The 23,544-nt window shown below is 38.4% G+C and overlaps 1 protein-coding gene and 1 long non-coding RNA gene across 4 annotated transcripts in view; one reads left to right on the top strand and one right to left on the bottom strand.

The window, feature by feature from the left end:
* Nucleotides 1-1,603, bottom strand: part of LOC132533156 (uncharacterized) — a 42,716-nt gene extending 41,113 nt beyond the window's left edge. The window contains exon 1 of the long non-coding RNA XR_009545066.1: nt 1,429-1,603. This is a non-coding gene — a long non-coding RNA (uncharacterized LOC132533156). The remainder of the gene's footprint in view (nt 1-1,428) is intronic.
* AQP4 (aquaporin 4) lies at nt 965-17,058 on the top strand. 3 transcript variants are annotated; one of them, XM_007520066.3, is made up of 5 exons: nt 965-1,123; nt 4,044-4,458; nt 5,383-5,547; nt 5,827-5,907; nt 12,171-17,058. In XM_007520066.3, the coding sequence occupies exons 1-5, from the start codon at nt 1,092-1,094 to the stop codon at nt 12,447-12,449; spliced, it is 972 nt and encodes a 323-aa protein (XP_007520128.1). In that variant the 5' UTR covers nt 965-1,091; the 3' UTR covers nt 12,450-17,058. The 3 variants fall into 3 exon arrangements, with proteins under 3 accessions (XP_007520128.1, XP_060029628.1, XP_016042329.1); XM_016186843.2 differs by lacking the exon at nt 965-1,123 and adding an exon at nt 3,829-3,919; XM_060173645.1 differs by lacking the exon at nt 5,383-5,547 and having other exon boundaries at nt 1,027-1,123.
* The last annotated feature ends 6,486 nt before the right edge of the window (nt 17,059-23,544 follow it).

The raw sequence follows: 23,544 nt of genomic DNA, 5'->3' as shown, positions 1-23,544 counted from the left end.
ACAAGGAAGTTTATTCCATAAAATACTGTGAAATTTTCCCAAACATGTTCCTCAAAATTATATTTAAAACTTTACTGTTTCTTACAGGCTGATGAGTTGGCTCAGTTGGAAAATCACCTGCTTTGCCATGTGTACAACCTGGGTTTGAATCCCAAGCCCCCCACAGTACCTAGGGACAAGCCTCTGTGCAAAGTGTCTCTCCCAATCACTCTCTATATAAATATCTGAAAAATTCAGGCTGGACTTGTAACCCCCTGGTGATGATTTAAAAAGAAAAGGAAGGAAGGAAGGAAGGAAGGAAGGAAGGAAGGAAGGAAGGAAGGAAGGAAGGAAGGAAGAAAGGGAGGGAGGGAGGGAGGGAGGGAGAAAGGGAAGGAGGGAGAAAAGGAGGAAGAATGAAAGAAAAGAAAGAAGGAAAGCAGGCTAATTCTTACCCAGTAATTATTGTTACTATAGCAGGTGAACACACCGTGAAGTAGTCTCATTTCCCATATTTCTTTATTTCCTATTATCCAAATCAGTGCTGACTGAGTAAAAATAAACCTGCTGTTATCTATTTATAATGCTTTATAATGCTATTCAGATCAAGAACTTTAAGTTGAACTCAGTGGATATTTTGCCATTCAAAAGCAAATGCACTCAGCCTAAATCCCAATGCATTCTAACTTTGACTTCTGGTGGGATTTTTTGTTTGTTTGTTTGTTTCTTGTTGTCGTTGTTTTCTCGCTTTTTAAATGTAAATCCCTATTCTGATGGATGCCCAACTTCAGCTACAGCACACAAACAAAAGCAGTTTTCAGCAAGTCTTTGAATTCAAATAAAGAAGTAGGGGAAATCTTCATTTTCAGAAACAATCAGCTTAAGAAGCACAATCTAACCTGACATTTTGTGTTCCTGAAATGCCTTGTCTGTAGTGATCAGGTAGGGGGAAAGTTATTTCAAGTTCAAATATAACAGCGATTGCCACATGGTGCAGAATCTTTCCACCCCTCTACTTCAAAAACCCAATCAGACAAGTGGCAGTAATCTGACTCCCTGTGCACTGGGAGCTGAGGGGCCAGCATGCAAGCTGCACTCTGGCCAGAGAAGGCATGAGTGACAGACCCGCAGCAAGGCGGTGGGGGTAAGTCTTTCTTTACCTTAAGGGAATAATGCTCAGAGCCAAAAGATGTAACTGGGACTCTTTTATTGCAGATATTTGTGCCTTCTCAGGTAGACTGTCCTTAGAAACTGCAAAGCAGGTGGTTGATGGCTACATTATGTCTGAATACAGGCATATTGAGAAGAGAGGCATAGAGAAGGGAAAAGCAGAGAGACGCTTTTAAGTAGCAAAATCCTTAGATATTGGAGACTTGTAAAAGCACAGGATAATTACCTTTGGGGGGTGGTTTAAATATATCTGTAGTGTTGTTCATCAGAAAAATTCACCCAGGGCCTCAGCTGTCCAGAAGTAGATCAGGCTGGATGTTCGCTAGAAAGTAAGGTGTCTGATTCATCACAGCTTGGCCACATTAACAAAACTACTTTTGTGCTGAGGCCAGAGAAGCAAAGCAAATTATGCTGCTCCATTTGCAGGGAGTGTGAACATATATTAGCTGGGGGCTGTGAGTTCAGAGATAGGTTCACGGTGTCAGAAAACTTGGAGGTCCATAGATGACTGTGAGGCCAGTTGCTACCCTGGAAGGAGACCTGATATTGTTGGTTTTCATGTTCTCTTGAAGAAATATGTTTTGTTTTGTTTTTTTGTCTGGAGGATTGTTGTTATTTCAATTTCTCTGGCTGGTGAAAATCTGAAGCTGAAAGAGCAAGTGAGTTTCTCAAATTGGATCTCTGGAGAGGCAGGCAATGCTTCAGAGGATTGGGCAGGGAGTAAAAATCCTAGGTTCTGGGAGAAGTGAGGGGTAAGAGGGGTCTTTGCCTCACATCCAGTGCTGCTGAAAATAGACCTATTATTTCTGACCACTAGTCTTCCATAGTTTCTTGCTTGATTCTTGTCATTTTTGTCTAGTCACAGGTGCCCAGTGTCTGTAATATCACTGTGGCGATGGGGCTACCAAGGTGTTCAGAAGTCACTTAACCTTTTTTTTTTTTAAACTTGTGAGATCTTTTGAGTTTCTATTCCTTTGGAATATTTCTAATGTCTTTCCCAGGGCATTGGCTCTGCCCCTTTCCCAGTGCAATTTTCATCTCTTTATTTTCTCTCCCTCTAGGGAGGAAGGTGTCATTGTCCTCCCAGCTGGGGTTTGGATTTTTTTTTTTTCATGGTTGCATGATTCACTTTGAGGAGTTCACATGGGCAGCAGTCCTCAAGCTGTTTCCCACCTAGACTTGGGCAGAACACGGCTTTCTCTTTCCAGCACTGAAACGAAGTCCTATATCAAATTAAATGAAGTCCTAAAAACAAAGACAGAGTCCTCTCAACCCTTTTGACACAGAATTTCTCTACTACTCAGCCAGAACCCAACCTCCAGGGAGTGAGCATTCAATGATGTGAAGGGAAAGGGTGTTCCCCATTTGGCAATAACTTTGCCCAGGGAAAGATGCAAGTGCCCTATAGAGTCCTTGGTGAATTTCTTGCCTAACCCTTTGCATAGTTCTCTTCAGTTCATGCCTCAGCTAAATGTTCTCCACACTCCTTGACTCTTCCAATAACCCAAGCAAAGTATAAAGGAAATGCCTTGAATAATGGGGTAACTAGGATAACCCCTCCCCCAAGGAAATCCATCCTGTTCATTTCTTGCCAGAATAAGCAGCTGGCATTAATATCCTCAAACCCCTTCCTTTCCACAGCTCCAAAGATGTGCAGACCATAAATGAAAAATAGGTTGGTGGGAGAAAGTATCTTCCCTGTAATGAGCTTTGTCCCCTTCCTCACTCTAACACACACAAGCTTCCCTGACAAAGAGGCAGACACATTCATTTAGGAAGAAGGAGGCAGAAGAGAAGGCTATCCAAGGGCTACTAGAAAAAGACATTTTTCTAAGAGGTCCTGGACTTTGAGCCCCACAGTCTCTCTTGCCACCCCCTTCTGTGCAGCCCTTCACCTTAATCTGTTGTCACTCTCACTTGGAGCCAAGGGTTGGGCTGCCCTGCACAGGCCTTCAAGATCCCTTTGCGGGGACTTACCTGGAGAGTAAAATTAAAGATTAAGGAGGGTCAGATAGGAAGAAGAATGGTCACAGCAACAGCTTCTGGCATGCCAGGTTGTAATTTACACAGGAGCTGTAGGTGGGATCATGAGAGTCATTGGGGGTTGTGGGGATGAGTGGTGAATCTGAGCTCACAGGCTTCCTCGGATGATCCACCTGTAAGTTGCCCTCCAGTCTAATACCAACTCAAGAGTGACTTTTCTTGTCTCCTATCCCATCCTCTTACTCTCCCGGAAGCTGGAGCTGACTAGTTTCACAGCAGCAGGCTTTGTCTAGCCTGTTTCCCACTGGCCCTATCAGCCATCATATACTCCCTCCAAATAAGTCCCCCTTCTTTGAATGACAGACTTCTGGGATTCTTGGCTTCCCAGAAGTCAACCTCTTAATTCAGAATCTCTGCTGGGAGAGGGGAGACAGAGAATCAGCTCTACAAATTCCTTTCAGAATACCATTTTGAACAAAAAACACAAAGATTAAAGACTAACCTCTTTATGGTTTGGTGATCAAAAGATCAATGGCATGTATAAAGCACATTGAAACTTTCAAAGTTGCTCTGAGGTAAATAACTGCTAGGTAAACAGGCTTTATTCTCAATTCTTTAAGGAACTTGATTTAGACATTTTCCTTTCTAGGGGAGAATTCAGATAATTTTCCAGTGAAACTAGATGATCTTTGAATATTAAATAAAAGAAGACTAAAATAATAATCTCTTGACTATTAATTAAAGAAGACAATATATTAAGCAGATTTTCCAGAAGCTTTTTTTCTTGGTAAGCAAATAACCTTTGGGAGGGCCTTTCCCACAATAGGACCAAACTACAGGTCTGGATGTCTTCACCTCAATTCATTAATCCTGATTTGTCAATTCCTGATCCCGTCTGTTTTTCTTTTCAGTAAGTGTGGACGTTTGTGCAGAAGAGAAGACATCATGGTGGCCTTCAAAGGGGTCTGGACTCAAGCTTTCTGGAAAGCAGTCACAGCAGAGTTTCTGGCCACCTTCATCTTTGTTCTCCTCAGCCTGGGATCCACCATCAACTGGGGTGGAATGGAAAAGCCCTTACCTGTGGACATGGTTCTCATCTCCCTTTGCTTTGGACTCAGCATTGCCACAATGGTGCAGTGCTTCGGCCATATCAGTGGTGGACACATCAACCCTGCTGTGACGGTGGCCATGGTGTGCACCAGGAAGATTAGCATTGCCAAGTCTGTCTTCTACATCTTAGCCCAGTGCCTGGGCGCCATCATTGGAGCAGGGATTCTCTACCTCATCACACCTCCCAGTGTGGTGGGGGGCTTGGGGGTTACCATGGTATCATTTTTGGTTCTTATTTTCAAACTAGAGTTCCAGGTGTCATGAAGACTCTACTAAATAATAACCAGGTGGTTTGGTAGAATATCTTAAAATTGCTAATTTATCCCCAGGAAATTTCTTGTGATTCCTTAAAGGTGGAAACTGACTCTAATCAAACTGAATATATCCACATAAAGTCACTGTTTTCTAGAAAGTGGCATAATAGTATCAAGTCTAGCAGGCACAAAAATGTGTTGTGTGCTTTTGTTTTTGTTTCTCCCCCTCTCTCTTTCTCATCTCAGTGGCTATACTGACTGTATATTTAGCTTAGGGCATTTTTATTACACTTATTTGTGGTTCACTAGCAGAAGAAACAATTTTGTTTCTTGTCATGTTCATGAGTTTTATAATGATGTACTTAAAAGGTCATACTTAAAAAAAAAAATTGTCATCTGATTCTCATTTTGTCCTTAGCTGATTAGGGACATCATCAGTTAGCTCAGCACAAGGGTTGATTGAAAAAACCACACACAGTTTTTATCTTAATTGAAATATATATTAATTAATTTAGACCTAATTAATGGGTTTAATCATTGCCTGATAAAATTGCAAGACTCTCAAGAAACTCTTATAAGTCAAGTGCAACAATGGCACATTTTTTTATTCCTTGTCAGAAAAAGAACATGCAGCACAAACTCCTACTTGGTCATTCTAAGATAAGTTGATTTCATATTATGACCCAAATGAGTGGGGACTTATTCCTCCCTTTTTGGTGGGAGACAGGGGGTATGTTTCAACTGGGGAGTAGACTAGAAGATTCACGTTATCCATCAGTTTTTACAGGGATGAAGCATTACCTTTCACAATATTATTTTATTATAGGAAATATACTCAGGCTACTCTGAATGTACTCATTCTGATGGAGCATATTACTCTTTCTAGGTGCATGGGAATCTTACTGCTGGTCATGGTCTCCTGGTGGAGTTGATAATCACATTTCAATTGGTGTTTACTATTTTTGCCAGCTGTGATTCCAAACGGAGTGATGTCACTGGATCAATAGCTCTAGCTATTGGATTTTCTGTTGCAATTGGACATTTATTTGCAGTAAGTTTTCAAAGTCCATTTAAATAATGGATCTCTTTCATTTCACCTCACCCTCATGATAACCTGAAGACGTGTTTTACAACTGTACTTCTTTATCCTACAGCTACGTCTATCCATGCCAGATTATTATTTTGCTAACTAGAGGATGAGAATGTTGATGTGGCTAATGACTTGACAATTCTTCAGTTCCTTAGCTACGATTGCAAATGTCAGGAAAATGATGTCTGTTGATAATCTGGTTTTTAGCAATGTCTCAAATTGTTTTCTTTCTCCCTGCAGATCAATTACACTGGTGCCAGCATGAATCCTGCCCGATCCTTTGGACCTGCAGTTGTCATGGGAAATTGGGAAAATCACTGGGTAACCATCACATTGATTATCCTGTCTTCCTACTGTAGAGGACAATTATCCAAAGCTCTTTTTCCCCCCATTGTTTTGCTCATTAGTTTCTCTTGCTTCTTCCCAACATTAACTCCAACTTTATTACATCTTTCAAAAAGATGGAGAGACTAGCACAAGTCTGCTATAAGAGATGTTATTTTGTAGCAGCTATGGATCTCAAGTTATACTCCTTTTTTAAAAGCACTGCTCTGGGCACTGTACCTTACACACTGTGGGAAAATATATTGTATATGTAAGTTGCCTATCTGGGATAACTGAAAGTCAGCAGTGTAGTGAATATGGTGTTTAAATAATTTAAAATAAAACTTTCTTAACAATAACAAATATACTTGCAAAAAAAAAAAACAGAAAAAGATGCTTTAAAAGCATTCATTGCTCATAGAAAAAATATTTACCTTTTTTTGTTTACAAAAGCACAAACCCAATTAATAGAATGAGAATTGGATGCATTTGAACTACAGATGGTGAGGAATAAATGTTGCAAATGTTTATGCTGTCATCGCCACAACCATAGCAGGAAAAATAAATGACTTTCAGAAAGGCACATTTTTCAATCTCCTGCCTAACCTACTTATTAAAGTAGTGACAAGGCTTCCTGAGAGCAGTGGTATCCATTTTTGGATATCACAATACATTTTATCTCAGTTATTTCTTACAGAAAAAAAAGAGAAAGGTTTAAATCCTTTAAAATAATAATGCAGCAACTTTGAAAACCACTTAAGAGCTAACATAATAAAATTTAAATGTATGTAAACTAGTTTCAAATGGGGTTTATTATCATTTTATATGTTGTTATTGATAACAGCTTTTGTCTTTTATGTTTTAAGATTTTACTGATAGATTAATGAAAGAGAGAGAGAATGAGAGAGAATCAGAGCATCACTCTGGTGCAGGCAATGCTAAGGATCAAACAGGACTTCATCCTTTCCAGTGTTGCTCCCCAGCTACTATGCCACCTCCTGGGTCAAACATTTATTTTGAATGCATGAATATAACAGAGTATGTAACCTATGGACCAGGTCACTCTCCATCAACTGTAGGGAACAATGTAAATGAAAAGAAGTTGCACCACTGCTATACACATTCACATTCACTGCTAAGAAAAGTGTACTCCGTCTTTAAAAGTAACCTACACCATTAAAAAAAAGAGCATGGGAATCAATGTTCAAAAGCAAGATTTTAGACTAAGCTATGCAAAACCCTGGTCAGATATATATATATATATATGACTGATCATTTTACTGCTAATACATCCATTTGTATCTAAAAAATTTGCCAAGTTAACAGAAGTGAAATAAATATAATGACTAGTATCTAGATCTTATGAAATATTTATTTTATTATACATAAATAGAGAGGAAAGAGAGAGTGAGAGAAATGGAGAGAAAAGAGAATGATAATCTATCTACAGACCTACAGCACTATTTCACCACTTGAGAAGTTTCATCCTGCAGGTGGGGACAAGAATTTGAGCCTGGATCCTTGCACACTATCACATGTGCACTCTAATGTGTGTGCCACTGTCTAGCCTCTAAAACATATACATATATATTTACAATTTTCAGTAGAGCTTATTAATTCCAACTATTTCTATAACAAAAATTAAACAACTGTTAATATAATTTATGAACTTTAAAATGCAGGTGAAAACATATTTTTACTAGTTGCTTGTTGGTTATAATAAAGTAGTGAAAAAAATTTTTTAATTTATTTATAAAAAGGAAACACTGACAAAACCATAGGACAAGAGGGGTACAGCTCCACACAGTTGCCACCACCAGAACTCCGTATCCCATCCCCTCCCCTGATAGCTTTCCTATTCTTTATCCCTCTGGGAGTATGGATCCAGGCTCATTATGGGGTGCAGAAGGTTGTCTATGAAGGGAAGTCTGGTTGGTATCATGCTAGCATCTGGAACTTGGTGGCTGAAAAGAGAGATAACATATAAAGCCAAACAAGTTGTTGACTAATCATGAACCTAAAAGCTGGAGTAGTGCAGATGAAGACTTGGGGGGGTCTCCATTTTGTAGATAGCTAGTAGGCATATTTTAGTTATATTCCAAAGGGCCTGTGGCTAATTCTAGTTTTGTTTTGTTTTTTTCACTGAGCCTGACATCTGATATGCAGGTGGATCCTAGTTATTGTCTAGGGAAATTATGTCATGGCTGGAAGTAGGAGTAGTGAAATTTTAAATAGGAAAATGTATAGCTTCCTGATTGAACCAAATTTACCCTTATTTATAACAAACTTAATCCTGCTGAAAATTAATGTTCATTTTATAGCAAAGGTGTATGAATTTCTAGCCAACAAAGTATATTTGTTGATAAGCTGGTAGACTAAAAATAACACTGAAAATATTAATAATGGATTTGATGTGGTATAATGACACTACTTTACTTCTCTAAACCCTTCTGCATTTTCTGTATTTTTGGCAATAGAAATTCTTGGCCTGTATATATATATTTTTAATTGCCTCCAGGGTTATCACTGGGGCTCGATGCCAGCACTACGAATCCACTGCTCCTGGAGGCTATTTATTCCTATTTTGTTGTCCTTGTCCTTGTTGTGGTTACTGTTATTGTTGTTATATAAAGCTCTTGTTGTTAGATAGGACAGAGAGAAATGGAGAAGGAGGGGAAGGCAGAGAGGGCAAGAGAAAGACACCGGCTTCATCGCTTGCGAAGCGAGCCCCCTGCAGGTAGGGAGTCTGGGGCTGGAACCTGGATCCTGACAAGGGTCCTTGCGCTTTGCACCATGTGCACTTAACCTGCTACACTACCACCCAGCCCCGCCTGTATAGATTTTTAAAGTTTCTAAAAAGTACATCATTGTTTTATTTAGTAAAACAAATAGAAACTGAAATTTCTTATTTCATTTTACTTGAAGATTTATTTTTTAAATGAATGATAGAGAGAACCAGGCCATCATGTACCAGACATTACAGGGCACATTTTTTCCACCAAAGTTATTGCTGGGAGTCCATGTTGGCACATATCCACCTTCTCCTGTGGCCATTTATTCTTCCACAACTCTCTTTTTGATACAGAGAGGTGGGTGGGAGGGGCAAGAGAGGGATAGTGAAAGCAGGGAGATGCCTGCAGCACTGCTCAACTGCTAGAGAGGCTCTCCAGTCCTACTCCAGGTGGAGACTAGGGACTTGACCCTGGGTCCTAGAATGTGGTAATAAGTGGGCCACTGCTCTGCCCTACCACATTTTCTTTATCCAGAGCACTATTTAGATCTGGCTTGGTGCCAGGGCTCCTTGTGCTACAGTTGCACTGTATCCCCAGCCCAGATTTATTTAATCAGGAGAGCAAGCAACTAAATGTCTTCTTCATTGATATTTAGGGGCATATCATAATTATTTAGTATCCTAACATCTACTTTTTGAAATAGTATATATATATATATATATATATATATATATATATGGAGAGTTTACAAAAGTAACAAAGGGCAAAGACATTTAGAGGAGGACTCTTATTTGAAAAGGGCTTGTGGAGAGTAATCTCTCACATGGTTTCTTTCATGTTCAAGATAAAGAAATTGGTTCTTGCAGTCACTCTAACTAGTTTCCCTTGTAAGTACATGTGCTCAGCTTCAGCCTAAAGTTTTGTTTTTCTTTACTTCTAAAGTGGAAATTTTAAGTGAGACTACTTTCCAAAAAATATTTTAACTGAGAAGCAGTCTTACTATTTTCCCAGATTTAAGTATAGTATAATGGACAGCAAGGTAGTGATTCAAAGGAGAAGCATGAAGTCACACAGATCTGTAATATGCAGAGGTACTTGACTTAGAATGGTGACTTGATCAGAACCTTTGCACTATTTTTGGATGATCAATAGTTGAGGAGGAAACATTCTACAGAATTTTAAATTCAATAAATTAGGAGTATTCATTATATCCCTTATGTGTCTAGAATAAACTGTTTCTTTGGGGTAAACATTTTAAGAACCACAAGGAAGAAAGTACTCAGCAAAAAGGATAATAAATGAACCATGAGAGTGCTGATTAAATAAAATCACCAGTTTTTACAGAGGAAAAGCTTGTAACCATAAGAAGGAGTTATAATCAATTTAGTCACATGCCTCTATAAATTGTCTAAAAATGTAGAACAATTTACTGTGAAATTATACCTACTAAGTGTGTTTAAGTACTCTTTCAAGTGAATTATTGTTTTTTATTTTGTCATTGCCAGGACATCCCCTCTCCAGACAGATATTTTCTGATAGAAACAGAAAGACAAAGTCAGACAGATAGGGATGGTGGACACTTAGAGTCTGGGCCTTAAACTTGGGTCACATATGACAAAACAGGTGTACTTCCTTCCAAATGAACTGTCTTGCCAGGCCATTCAATTTCATTTTAATGTAAATATATTATTATACCCCCCTCAACTTAGCAGGCGGAAACTGCTCAGAAAACTAATGCATGGGACAGGAGGTAGTGCACCTGGCTGAGTACACATTACCATGTGCAAGGATCCAGGTTCAAACCCCCAGTCTCTACTTGCAAGGGAGAGCTTCACCAGCAGTGAAGCAGTGCTTTTAGTCTCTCTCTCTCCCTCTCCGTCTCTCTCTCCCTCTCCTCCCTCTCCCCCCCCCCTCTTTCTTCCTTCTTATCTCCTTTTGGTCAACTTAAAATATATTTGTTGGGATAGATAGCATAATGATTATGCAAAGAGACTTTCATGGCTTAGGCTTCAAAGTCCCAGGTTCAGTCTCCCACACCACCACAAGTCAGAACTGACCAGTGCTTTGGTAAAACACACACACACACACACACACACACACACACACACACACACTTCTTGATAGACTGTCAGGCTAAAAATAACACTGAAATTTCAGTGGATTTTTATGTGGCATAATGGAATTTACTTACTGCTCTAAATCTTTCTGTGCTATCTATATTCATTGTATCTCAGATCTGTCAAATAAGAAATAAATAATTTAAAAAAGCAAAAGTTAATAAAAGGAAAAAAAAACTAATGCAGGCATAGTTACTGTGAGTGGTAGAACTGGAATTCCACTCATCAAGCTGCACCCAATAACTAAAACTGTGAATGATGATATCTGTTCTTTGACCATGGCCATTCAGAAATTCAGTGTATGCTGGGGGGTCATGAGAAAATGATCTCTCTCCAGAAATTCCATGTTCCCTTCTTGCTTCATTTGAAGAATTCTTAGTGTCTGCTTTAATCTGATGTTCTACCAGAGAGGAACTATGTTTCCTTTATAGATTATATAACATAGAAAACCATAATGAATAAATTAAGTGTGGGAGCTAAAGAGTGAGGTGAGCTAAGGAAATAGTACAATGGTAGTTAACCAGGTTCAATCCTGGGCACAAAAATATGCCAGAGGTGAACAGAGTGCTATTTCCTCTTCCATGAAAATAAACAAATAATTTTTTTAATTGCAGGGAAAGAGATGTGAAACAATTTAATTTTTTTATAATTTAATTTTTTTAATTAAAACTGTCTTTATTTTAATGAGGCAGAGAGAGAGGGGATCAATTCATCGATCTAGGGATTGAAACTGGGATCTCCAGCTTGAGCATGAAATTTTTTAACTGCATCCCTATCCCATTTTTATTGTTTTCTATTCAAAATATCACTTAACAAATATAAATATCTAGTACAGACCTGATGTATTTTCTTTTTAAAAACTTTTATTTACTTTTTATTATTAGCTAGAGACAGAGAGAACTTGAGAGGGGAGAGGTAGGTGGAGGGAAAGAGAAACAGAGACACCTGCAGCCCTGCTTTACCACTCTTGAAGCATTCCCCCTGCAGGTGGGGACCAGGGGCTTGAACCCAGGTATTTGTGCACTGTAGTGTGTGCGCTTAACCAGGTGTGCCACTGCCTGGCCCAGATGCGTTTTCTAATTCTCCCCCTTTTTAATGCAAGACATACTAGCTTTCTTAATCGAACTGGGCTAAATTCTGTTTTGGGGGAGGATACACATTTTGATGATATTAAGTCTTCCAATCCATAAGCATGAGATGTCTTTCCATTTCTTAGTATCATTTTCTATTTCCTTGAATAGTGATTCACAGTTTTCAGTATACAAGTCTTTCACTTCTTTGGTCAGCTTTATTCCTGGATATTTTATTAATTTTGCTACAACAGTGAGTGGGAATGATTTCTGTATGAGTTGTCTAAATGCACATTTTATTTCCTCTACTTAAACACTACACTCTTCCATCTTTCTCCCAGATATATTGGGTTGGGCCAATAATAGGAGCTGTTCTGGCTGGTGGCCTTTATGAATATGTCTTCTGTCCAGATGTCGAACTCAAACGCCGTTTTAAAGAAGCCTTCAGCAAAGCTGCTCAGCAAACAAAAGGGAGCTACATGGAGGTGGAAGACAACAGAAGTCAGGTAGAGACTAATGACTTGATTCTAAAACCTGGGATGCTGCAGGGGATTGACATTGACCAGAGTGATGAGAAGAAGGGGAAAGACCCATCTGGAGAGGTACTGTCTTCAGTATGACTAGAAGATAGCACTGAAAGCAGACGTGAACCCTTAGAACTAACCTCAGAGCTCCTCCCACCTATTAAGGAAACAGATTTGTTATAAACTAGACATGTTCGGGTTTTGTTGTTTCTTGTCATATTTAGTAGTACAAACAACAGGCATTCACTATTTACCAAGAAGAAACAGGAGGGGGAAAAAACTATTGTGAATTCCAAAAGGAAAAAAATAATATTTTAAAATGTTCCTAAAACAAATATGTATTTGGCTTATTAAGTTTTGGTTCATGAGTAATTGATTGAAAATATGTGTTAAGATTTAGCTCAGTCATGTCTGAAAGAAGCTTTTAAAACCCCTCTCTGCTTTCCTCACTCCCACTATGAAATTGGCACTGTCAATACTCTTGCTAATGAATTATTTCCATTTGTATTTCAAATATCCTGCTTTCAACCTACACTTTAATTCACAATATTCATTCTCTATTTCAGTGCCCAAAGTAGTATGGAACCAAAATCCCAAAATTGGAATAATGTCCAGAAACTCTATTTATTCAGTTGTCAGTTCTACCTGTAAAATGTCCAATTCCTAATAATTACCTATTGAGATTCATAAGATCTTAGGGGTATGAAGTAAAAGTTACCTTACGACAAAAATTATAAGGAAATTCATACTCTGATATCAAATAGTTTCTCTGTTTTCAGTGCACATTTTCAAACATACTACAAGAGGTTAAAAATATTGGTGTCTAACCACTTAACTACTTTAATTATTTTTTAATTTATTGACAAAACTAGGGTTTTGTTATGCTTATAACTTTGCTGATTTAGATTTCAACATAGCTGTAACATATCCTTGATAACAAGAACATAACTGTGAGTGAGTTCTGACTTTTTTGATAACAGTTAAACTCTACTTGTGCAAGAAGATTTAAACTGGTCCTTTCAGTCCTGACCTCTACGACTGGCTCTCTCCCTCTTGTCGTGTTGGTGGTCCTCTTGACTGTGACCCATGACTGTGTACGAATGTAAAATTCATGAGGTTAAGAAACCTGACTGCAGAATAAAAAAGAATGTGGTGATCTCACAACACTCTTGATTCAAATTGGACTACACAACCAATCTTTCACTTGTAGAGAGAGATACTGTACAAAATCAAAAATGTTTATAATGTATTTTCACTACTGACTCACTTCCTTGTAAACCATATATAGTTTATTTTTCTTGTACTGCTTTTCCTAAAGTCAGTAGAATGATCTCTAGAAACTCCAGTTCTATAATGTTAGCTATCTAGTATAGTCTTTTATCTTAGACAGAGAGCTGCAAATGTCAATTTCACTGGACAAAAGTACGAGTAAAGCAAAAAGTTATTACTGCAAAGAGTGGCTTGTAAATAGCTGATAATCAGGGGGCTTTCTTCTCCCAAGCACAGTTCCAACTGTGCGCCTTTTTTTTTTTTTTTTTTTTTTTTTTTTAGTATTAATGGCAGTTGTGTCTCTGTGGGAAATAGCGGACCACTATTAAACCCAATTCTCTTTGGTGCTAAGAAAGTGAGGTATAAGTTTCCCAGAGAGTTTTCACATGCGTGTCGAGCCTGGGAGTGCCATTACTGTTTATTAGCAGGAGCCTAAGTCCCAGTCTCCTTTCTCAGAATTCTGGTCAGCTGTCAATGATGCACATTTCTTCCTTTATGGAGCAGAATTTATAAGATCTAGGGTTTATGTAAGGAAACTGATAGGTTGATTTATGCTTGTCCAAAAGTTTGCACAATATATCATTAAAAACTTAGTATTGGAGGTATTTGTCAACACATCTATTCAAAATAAGTTAGGTTAACAAAGAAAAGATTTTCCAAACACAACTCACTGGATTACTATAATTTTTATTCAACTATATGATTTACTCTTTGTAAATTCACTTCCAGTTACAGCATTCAATAATTTAGTACTTTGGTGAAAATGATGTTTTAGTAATTCATTTTTTAGCAAATAGCAGAGTACCTAGCACATAGTATATATGTAGTTAAAACAAGTGTGCTAGTTAACAAAATTATATGAATTTCATTTGGGATGTGAGAATATAATTTTCTCTTAATTTTTATTTCTCTCAATTTTTAATGAACAATGATTTCAAGAACTACTAAAGGAAGGCAATATATATGTAAAAACCATAAAATATATTTTTTGTACTCTACGATTTTAGAGGTATGCAGTGAATGAAAGCTTTAGCACTTTTCCCCCTGAATATGAGACAACATATTTTGTATTTCACTCAAGGCTCTGCCAGTAAAAAGTAATGAAATTGCATCTTTCTAATGACATCTAGGCAGCAGGGGTCTATTGCCTTGTGGATGACACCAAATTATCCGAGTGTATTAGGAAACTAGGGCTTTTTCCTTTAATCCCTTCTTATTAATGAAGTGCACCATGCTTCTCCCAGGAGAGTGCTGCTGACAGATATACAGAAAAGAGATCAGAGAGAGGAAACTGGAAGGACATAAATGAATCATACCCAGTCCGGAAAAGAAACCAACCATCTCTGTTCTCTAAGGAAAAGCACAGCAAGCATCCCAAAATTGTATGGTGGCCCCTACATACACTCTAAGGGCTATGGTTTGGCAAAAGAATACAAAAGGTATAAAGTCATTTTCTAGACTTCCCAGGATTTCTTAATAATTTGGACTCTAGAGGTTGGATGTGTGTTTTCACTTCGACATCCCAAATTTTTCCAGTGGGAGGATATCTTTTCTCATACCCAAATGGTTGCTTGGGATTAAAATTCCTACACACTGTTTTGCTACTTGATGTTTTTCATGAACTTTTTAGCCTACCATCTGATTTTTTTTTTCCTCCTGCAGCTGCCCAGTGCCAGTACTAGATAGAGCTACTGCACAGTCTTGAAAATTTTACAAAGAGATTACAACTGTTTGAATAGCAGTATGATGGCTGGTTAATTATTAGAGGATTGATTCCAAATAACAAAGCATATTCTTCTTAGGTCACGAAACCAGGTAATTCCCTTACTGCTTTAAACTTGATAATGTGCAGGGAAGTTCCAAAATAGAGTAAAAAATTTAAAAGCTAAAATTAATCCTGAAGAGGTCAATATGACATTATCCACACTAAACATTTGACAGGGAAATTATCTTTGTAACGACTGAGGATGGCAGTGGGAGCTCAACAGATAGCCTTTTCAAGTAATATGAAGCAAAGATAAATGATCATCTTAAACACTATGGAAGATTTTTTTTTTTCTCCAGGGTTATCTCTGGGGCTTGATGCCTGCACCACGAATCCATCGCTCCGGGAGGCCATTTTTTCCATTTTGTTGCCGTTGTTGTTGGATAGGACAGAGAGAAATTGAGAGAGAAGTGCCTCAAAGGCAGAGAGGAGGAGAGAAAGATAGACACCTTCAGACCTGCCTCACTGGCTGTGAAGCCACACACCTTTAGGTGGAGAGCCAGGGACTTTAACCAGGATGCTTATGCAGGTCCTTGCGCTTTCTGTACTTAACCTGCTGCACTACCGCCGGGCCTCCAGAAGATGCAAACTTTATATCTGATGTTTTATGCCTGAAAGTAATTCTGTCTTTCATAATATGTGTATGACATTAAAATTATCAGGAAAGGGGGACAGACGGTAGCGCAGCGAGTTAAACGCACGTGGCACAAGCGCAAGGACCTGAGTAAAGATCCAAGTTCCAGCCCCTGGCTCCCTACCAGCAGGAGACTCGCTTCACAGGCTATGAAGCACGTCTGCAGGTGTCTGTCTTTCTCTCCCCCTCTCTGTCTTCCTCTCCTCTTTCCATTCCTCTCTGTCCTATCCAACAACGACGACATCAATAATAACTACAATAATAACTACAACAACAATTTTTTAAAAAAAGAGAAAATAAATAAATATTTAAAATATCAGGAAAATGTAGTTACTATCCAAAAAATTCTAAACCAACAAACATCACTTTCTTTATGTTTATGCACTGGCATTATAGTAATTTGTAGATCACCTAAAATAACAGTAATATTTGAAACTGTAATTCTCAGAAATATAACACACGCGCACACACACACACACACACACACACTATATGTAATTTGATTTTGGATTAAAAAAATGTGTCATTCACTTTTACAAGTGATTGCCGCGCATGAAAATGTGTATCAAACCAATGTTATATAGTATTTACAAAAAAAACCCCAAAACATTGTTTAAGTTCAGTGAGACCATTACCCAGGCATGCTGAGATCCAAGAGCAAAATGTCTTAACTAATTTATATAACCCATAGGACTTTCTTTCTAAACTCTCTTCAGGATTGATTAAATAACCATGCAATTTATGAAAATGTACAAATACTTGTTTATCACTTTTATGATTCAAATCATAATAAAACTGTAATTCATGATAAACTGGTGAGAATAAGCTGAACATATGGTTGTATTCACAATTATTTATTAACTGAAGTGTTATTCCAACATTACAGCTAATGTTGTGGAAATTTAAACTGTAATATCTAATATTTGGAATCATCTATTCAAGTGTTAGCGCTGTGGTTGTTTCCAGGACTTATATTCTATCTCATAGTGCTAACTTTGTGCGAATAAACTTTTTAATGTTTAAAAAGGTAAGAAATATGTTCAGTGGTGTTTAATAATTCATTCACAATGTTCCTAATTTATTTTTACCTTTTTTATTTTTGTGATGTATAGTAGATTACTAGGTTGTTGGTTACAGGATATATTTTCACACTACACCCACCATTAGAGATTGTTTTTTTTTTCAGGGTCATGTATTCTAGTTCTCTAAATTCTACATATGAGTATAATAATCTGGTAGTTGTCTTTCAGACACACTGTCACCATTTTTCTTTATTTTATTATTTATTGTGTTTATCTTTTGTTGCTCTTCTGTTTTTTATTGTTGTTTTAGTTATTATTGTATTGTTGTTATTAATGTCGTCATTGTTAGATAAGACAGAGAGAACTGGAAGGAGATGAGGAAGACAGGGAGGGGGAGAGGAAGATAGACACCAGTAGACCTGCTTCACTGCCTGTGAAGCGACTTTCCTGCAAGTGGGGAGACTAGAGCTTAACGGGGATCCTTACACCGGTCCTTGTACTTTGTGCCACGTGTGCTTAACCTGCTGAACTACCGCCCAACTCCCACCATTTTTTTTTTACCATGGAGTAATATTCTCTGAAGTATCCCATAACTTCTTTTCTTAAGATTTTTTAATTCATTTACTTATTATTGGATAGAGACAGAGAGAAACTGAGAAGGGAGAAAGAAGTAGAGAGAGAAAGAGACAGAGAGACATCTGCAGCCCTGCTTCACCACTAGTGAAGATTTCCCCCTGCAGGTGAGAATATCCCATTTTTTAAAATTTTTATTTATAAAAAGGAAACATTGACAAAGCCATAGGATAAGAGGGGTACAGTTTCACACAATTCCCACCACCAGAACTCTGCATCCCATCCCCTCCCCTGATAGCTTTCCAATACTTTAACCCTCTGGGAGTATGGACCCAGGGTCACTGTGGGATGCAGAAGGTAGAAGGTCTGGCTTCTGTAATTGCTTCCCCACTGAACATAGGCATTTAACAGGTCTATCCATACTCCCAGCCTGCCTCTCTCTTTCCCTAGTGGAGAAGGTCTCTGGGGAAGCGGAGCTCCAGGACGCATTGGTGGGGTTGTCTGTTTAGGGAAGTCTGGTTGCCATAATGCTAGCATCTGGAACCTGGTGGTTGACAAGAGAGTTAACATAGAAAGCCAAACAAATTGTTGAACAATCATGTACCTAAGGGCTGGAATAGTGCAGATGAAGAGTTGAGGGGCCCTCCATTTTGTAAATGGCTAGTTGGAATATTTTAGTTAAATTGCAAAGGGCCTGTGGCTATACTAGTTTTTTTTTTTTTTCCCCTTTTTCTTTTTGCCCCTGAGCCTGAAATCTGATATGCCAGTGGATCCAAGTTATTGTCTGGGGAGATGATGTCATAGCTGGGAAAAGGACCAGAAAGCTGGATCAGGGAAGAGAGAGAGTAGCTCCCTAATATGGGAAAGGGGTATAAATATTGTTGACTATAAATACCATCGATTTTATGTGATCTGGGACCCATAATTAGCTTAGGAGCCTATGTGATCTATGCATCCATCTAGATCTGAGCTCACATTCTGTAGTCATGTAGCCATGCTGCCCCAATATCAACCCATCTTCCTCATAGATAGGAGAAGGCGTAGCATAGAGTATGTTGTCCATCCTCCCTTCGGAGGATGGAACATTCTCTTCTAGTCCTGGAACCTCTGGGGTGGGGCTCACTTTCCTGAATGCTTCTCTCAATCATACCAAATGATATTGCATCTACCGATCCCATAACTTTTTAGCCAGTCATCTGTTGATGGACATTTAGACTGCTTCTGGTCTTTAGCTATGGTGGATAATAAGGCTATGAGTACAGAGGTGCACATGTCCTTTTATCTAAGTGTTTGTGTGACCTTTAGGTAAATACCTAAGAATGGTATTGCTGAGTCATGAGGTAGTACCTTTTTTATTTAAGGACTTTCCATAGTCTTCCAGAAGGACTTCACCAGTTGGCATTCTCAGCAGCAGTATAATGCAGTACACCTTTCTCCACAACCTCGCCTATTCACAGGTGTGAGGTGGAATCTTTACAGTTTGGGTTTACATTTTTTCAATGCAAAGTGGAATTTTTGCAACATAGATTATAGAAGAATCCTTTAAAGTGTCCAGAAGATTTAGATATCTGAGTATCATTGAAATCAAATAAAATGGTAGTCAAATCCATAAAGCAAAATTTTGAGAACTTGATGAACACACACTGTGGTAGGCTTGGAAGTAGATTGTGAAAACAGTATGACTGTGTGATCACTTATAAATGCCCACATCTATGGTAAGTAGACCACTGAATCCACTGAATATCTGACATCACTTTAGTGACTCTAAAAGTGAAGCCTTGGGAGCAGGGCGGTAGCACAACGGGTTAAGCGCAAGTGGCGCGAAGCACAAGGACCAGCTTAAGGATCTCGATACCAGCCCCCCGGCTCCCCACCTGCAGGGGAGTTGCTTCACAAGTGATGATGCAGGTCTTCAGGTGTCTATCTTTCTCTCCCCCTCTCTGTCTTCCCCTCCTCTCTCCATTTCTCTCTGTCCAAGGATGACATCTATAACAACAATAACTACAACAACAATTTTTTTAAAAAAGTGGAGACTTAAACAGTCATGATCCAAATCAGTCCACTATTGCTAAATTGATGATTCATCCTGAGGGCATTTGGCAGATTCTACCTACCCAGATGGATAACGTACCCACAGTGAATACAAGTTTATGCTCATGGGCTCGTAGTGTGAGGGACTTCTCAATTTTGAAGGTTTATCAACCCTCAGGGAAAGATTGGGTACAGTCATTTCTGTAGGGTGGAAACCATCAGATAAATGGTGAATGATGCTCTAGGAGTCAGGTGGATGCATATGAACCTCTCTTAAAACTTTTGTCACACTGTGATGAAATCATCTGAGTAGCAGGTGTCTGTCCCCTACTAAGCTCTAAATTCCTTAACGGCTAAGACTGTGTCTTGTTTATTCTGAGTCCTCCACACTCAGTACTGAGCACTAAGTCTGACATTCCATTTCATAAATGCATAAGAACTATCTTATAATACTAGAAAATATTTTTTAAAAACAAATCTAGTTGTTTTTGTTGATGTATAGATATGCTAAATATTTTAGTTCTTATAATTTCAATTAAGGGTCTGAAATGAGCTAAATGCTAAAGAAAAATAAAAGGAAAAAATGCACAAAAAGAATGAAACACTAATTGGATTTCTAAAATGTATACCTAATGTGAAGGCAACAAGACATGTTTTCATTACTATATTTATACAATGGCCAGATGTTAGGTGAAATTTTGCTCAATGAGTATTTCAGCAAAGAAAGTATTTTAGTAAGCACAGGAACCTAGAAATATAAATGTCAGCCTGATTTTAGATAATTATCCTACTTGGAAAGTGTCCAACATAGCATATCACCTGAATTCATTCTGATATTTTTTTATTTTTTAATTTTTCTACCTCTTTACCTCTCATGTTTAATCAAACATTACAGATATAAAAATAAATAAATAAATAAATCTACATCTAGATATTTATAGGTTTCTGTGAAACCATGTCATTGTTTTGTGTAAACTTGGTTGCACCACCATAACACATGGCTAGTGTTTGGTAAATGCAAGATAAAGTGATGAGAGAAAATAAAAGGGGGGGGGAGGAGGGGAGGGAGGGAAGAGCAGAACAAGATAAGAAGTAACACATTTGGTGGTATCAAGTAAATCTGTGAACAGATGAAAATCAGAGCATGTATTCCTTCTCCCCATGTGCAGGCACTAACAGTAAGAATAGTCTGTGAGGTTCCAGATGCCAGCATGATGCCGACCAGATTTCCCTGGACAGACAACCCCACCAATGTGTCCTAGAGCTCTGCTTCCTCAGAGCCCTACCCCACTAGGGAAAGAGAGAGGCAGACTGGGAATATGGATCGACCAGTCAATGCTCATGTTCAGTGGGGAAGCAATTACAGAAGCCAGACCTTCAACCTTCTGCATCCCACAATGACCTTGGGTCCATACTCCCAGAGGGTTAAAGAATAGGAAAGCTATCAGGGGAGGGGATGGGATACGGAGATCTGGTGGTAGGAATTGTGTGGAGTTGCACCCTTCTTGTCCTATGGTTTTGTTAATGTCTCCTTTTTTAAATAAATAAAAAAGAACAGTCTATGAGGAATATATTAGTTCAGGTAATCAATAATTATAAATGGATATGTAAGTCTTTCTAGTGTGTATGTATTTGGTCATTTATTTTTCAGGGTGAATGATATGAGAGGTATTGCTGCTATTTCATTTCCAAAAATATGGAAACCTGTGTCAAAGAAATCAAATTACCAAAAGATATATCTAATGGTAAAGCAGAAACAAAAGATGGGTAGATGTAGATAACACAATGGTTATGCAAAAAGATTTTTATACCTGAGGCTCCAAAGTCCTGGGTGTTCAATTTCCTCACACCACCATAAGCCAGTGCTGAGCAGTGCTTGGGGAAAAGAAAAAAAAAAAAAACTAAACTAAAGCATGTGGATCAATTAATATTAATTCTCTGTTATTCCTCTAAATTGCCCAGAAGTTTCTCCCACTAGTCTAATTCACCATCACCCATTTTTCTTCAAGTGGTGGTAAATATTTTATTCATGCTAAGGGAAATTCTTTTTTATTATTTTATTATTATTATTGATTTAATAATTATTGACTAGACCGCAGGACAAGAGCGGTACAACTCCACACAATTCCCACCACCAGAGTTCCACATCCCATACCCTCCATTGGAAGATTTCTTAATCTTTATCCCTTTGGGATTATGGCCCCAGAATTATTATGAGGTACAGAAGGTGGAAGGTCTGGCTTCTGTAATTGTTTCTCTGCTGGACATGGGCATTGGCATGTCAATCCAAACCCCCAGCTTGTCATTATATATCCCTAGTGGGGCAGGGCTCTGGGGAGGTGGGGTTCCAGGAAACACTGGTGAAGTTGTCTTCCCAGGGAAGTTAGGTTGGCATCATGGTAGCATCTGCAACTTGGTGGCAGAGTACTGGAGCTGAAGGGTTGAAATTCCATGCCTGGCATCTCTGGACACAATCCAAAGTGAGAAGTGCGGAGGTGGTACTCGTTGCATTGATTTGGCTGAGCTAAGCAGATGCAATACCAGGTATGGATCTAGAGAAGCATTCAGGAAGACAAGCCATGCCCCAGAGGATCCAGAACCAGGAGAAATACGGGTTTTGTAGAGAATGGGGAAAGTTCCTGCTGTCTTAGAATTTAAGAAGGGAATCGATAATTATTACTGTAACCAAGTTATTTGGGAATTTGGTTGACTTTGAAAATCCCATGGTTAGGATTTGCTATATTATACAAGACCTCACCATGAGGACATTCTTAGGTACAACATCCACAAGGAGTAGTATGCCAAGTACTACAGAGCTGGATCAAGTAATTTAAGTATTATACATCTTGGGAAAGAATTAGGAAAAAAATGTTTACTGCAACAATATGCTTAATTTAGGATTTTCTGGATAATTTAGGAAACTTTCTACTGTTTTTTTTCTTTAAGAAAACATTATGGGAGTCGGGCGGTGGCTCAGTGGGTTAAGCGCACGAGGCGCAAATCGCCAGGACCTGCGTAAGGATCCCGGTTCGAGCCCCCGGCTCCCCACCTGCAGGGGAGTCGCTTCATAGGAGGTGAAGCAGGTCTGCAGGTGTCTGTCTTTCTCTCCCCCTCTGTCTACCTCTCCTCTCTCCATTTCTCTCTGTCCTATCCAACCACGACGATGACATCAATAGCTAACAATAATAAATACAACAATAAAACAAGGGCAACAAAAGGGAATAAATAAATATTTTATAAAAAAAAAAAAAGAAAACATTATGCAGTTGATGAATAATTGCAAATTTACTGATAAGGTCTTCTACATTAGTCCCCAAACAAAGGGAAATTTAAAAAAAAAAGTAACAACAGCTTTCTATTACGGAATACTTAATCTGAGTCAGATATAGACTTTACAATTCTGTATTCATTTCTCATAGTCTCCCTACAAGGTAGATGTAACTATCTCTCATTTTTACAGGTGAAGAAGCTAAAGTTTAAGGAAGTAACTTGTTCAAAGTTTAATAACTACTCTGTGCTAAGTGTGGGGCTTGAACCAGCAATCTATCCCCAGTGTCCACATCACGGTATTAGCTTGTCTCTTGACTGAGCTGCTTTAGGCTTCTAAACAGTTCAGCTTTCATCATCTGTTTGTTTGTTTGTTTTTTTTCAAACCGTTGACTTTTTCCTATGCAGTAAAGAATGCACAGTGTTTGAACCTATCAGTTGTTCCCAACAACCTCTGATTATCATTCTAACCTCCTCTGAAGAAAGATTGAAACACCCAAGTGCAAATGCCACAAAGATAAATTAGCTAATCTTACAAAAGTATTTTTGAAGGCACTTTGGCCAAGAAAATCATGTCTTTAGAAAGCAGGGGTATCTGATAAAAACTGCTTATACCTCTCACTTTTTAGA

The sequence above is a fragment of the Erinaceus europaeus genome, chromosome 15 (assembly GCF_950295315.1).
Source record: "Erinaceus europaeus chromosome 15, mEriEur2.1, whole genome shotgun sequence".
Classification (NCBI taxonomy): Eukaryota; Metazoa; Chordata; class Mammalia; order Eulipotyphla; family Erinaceidae; genus Erinaceus; species Erinaceus europaeus.
This window is presented reverse-complemented; position numbering and strand designations above follow the sequence as displayed.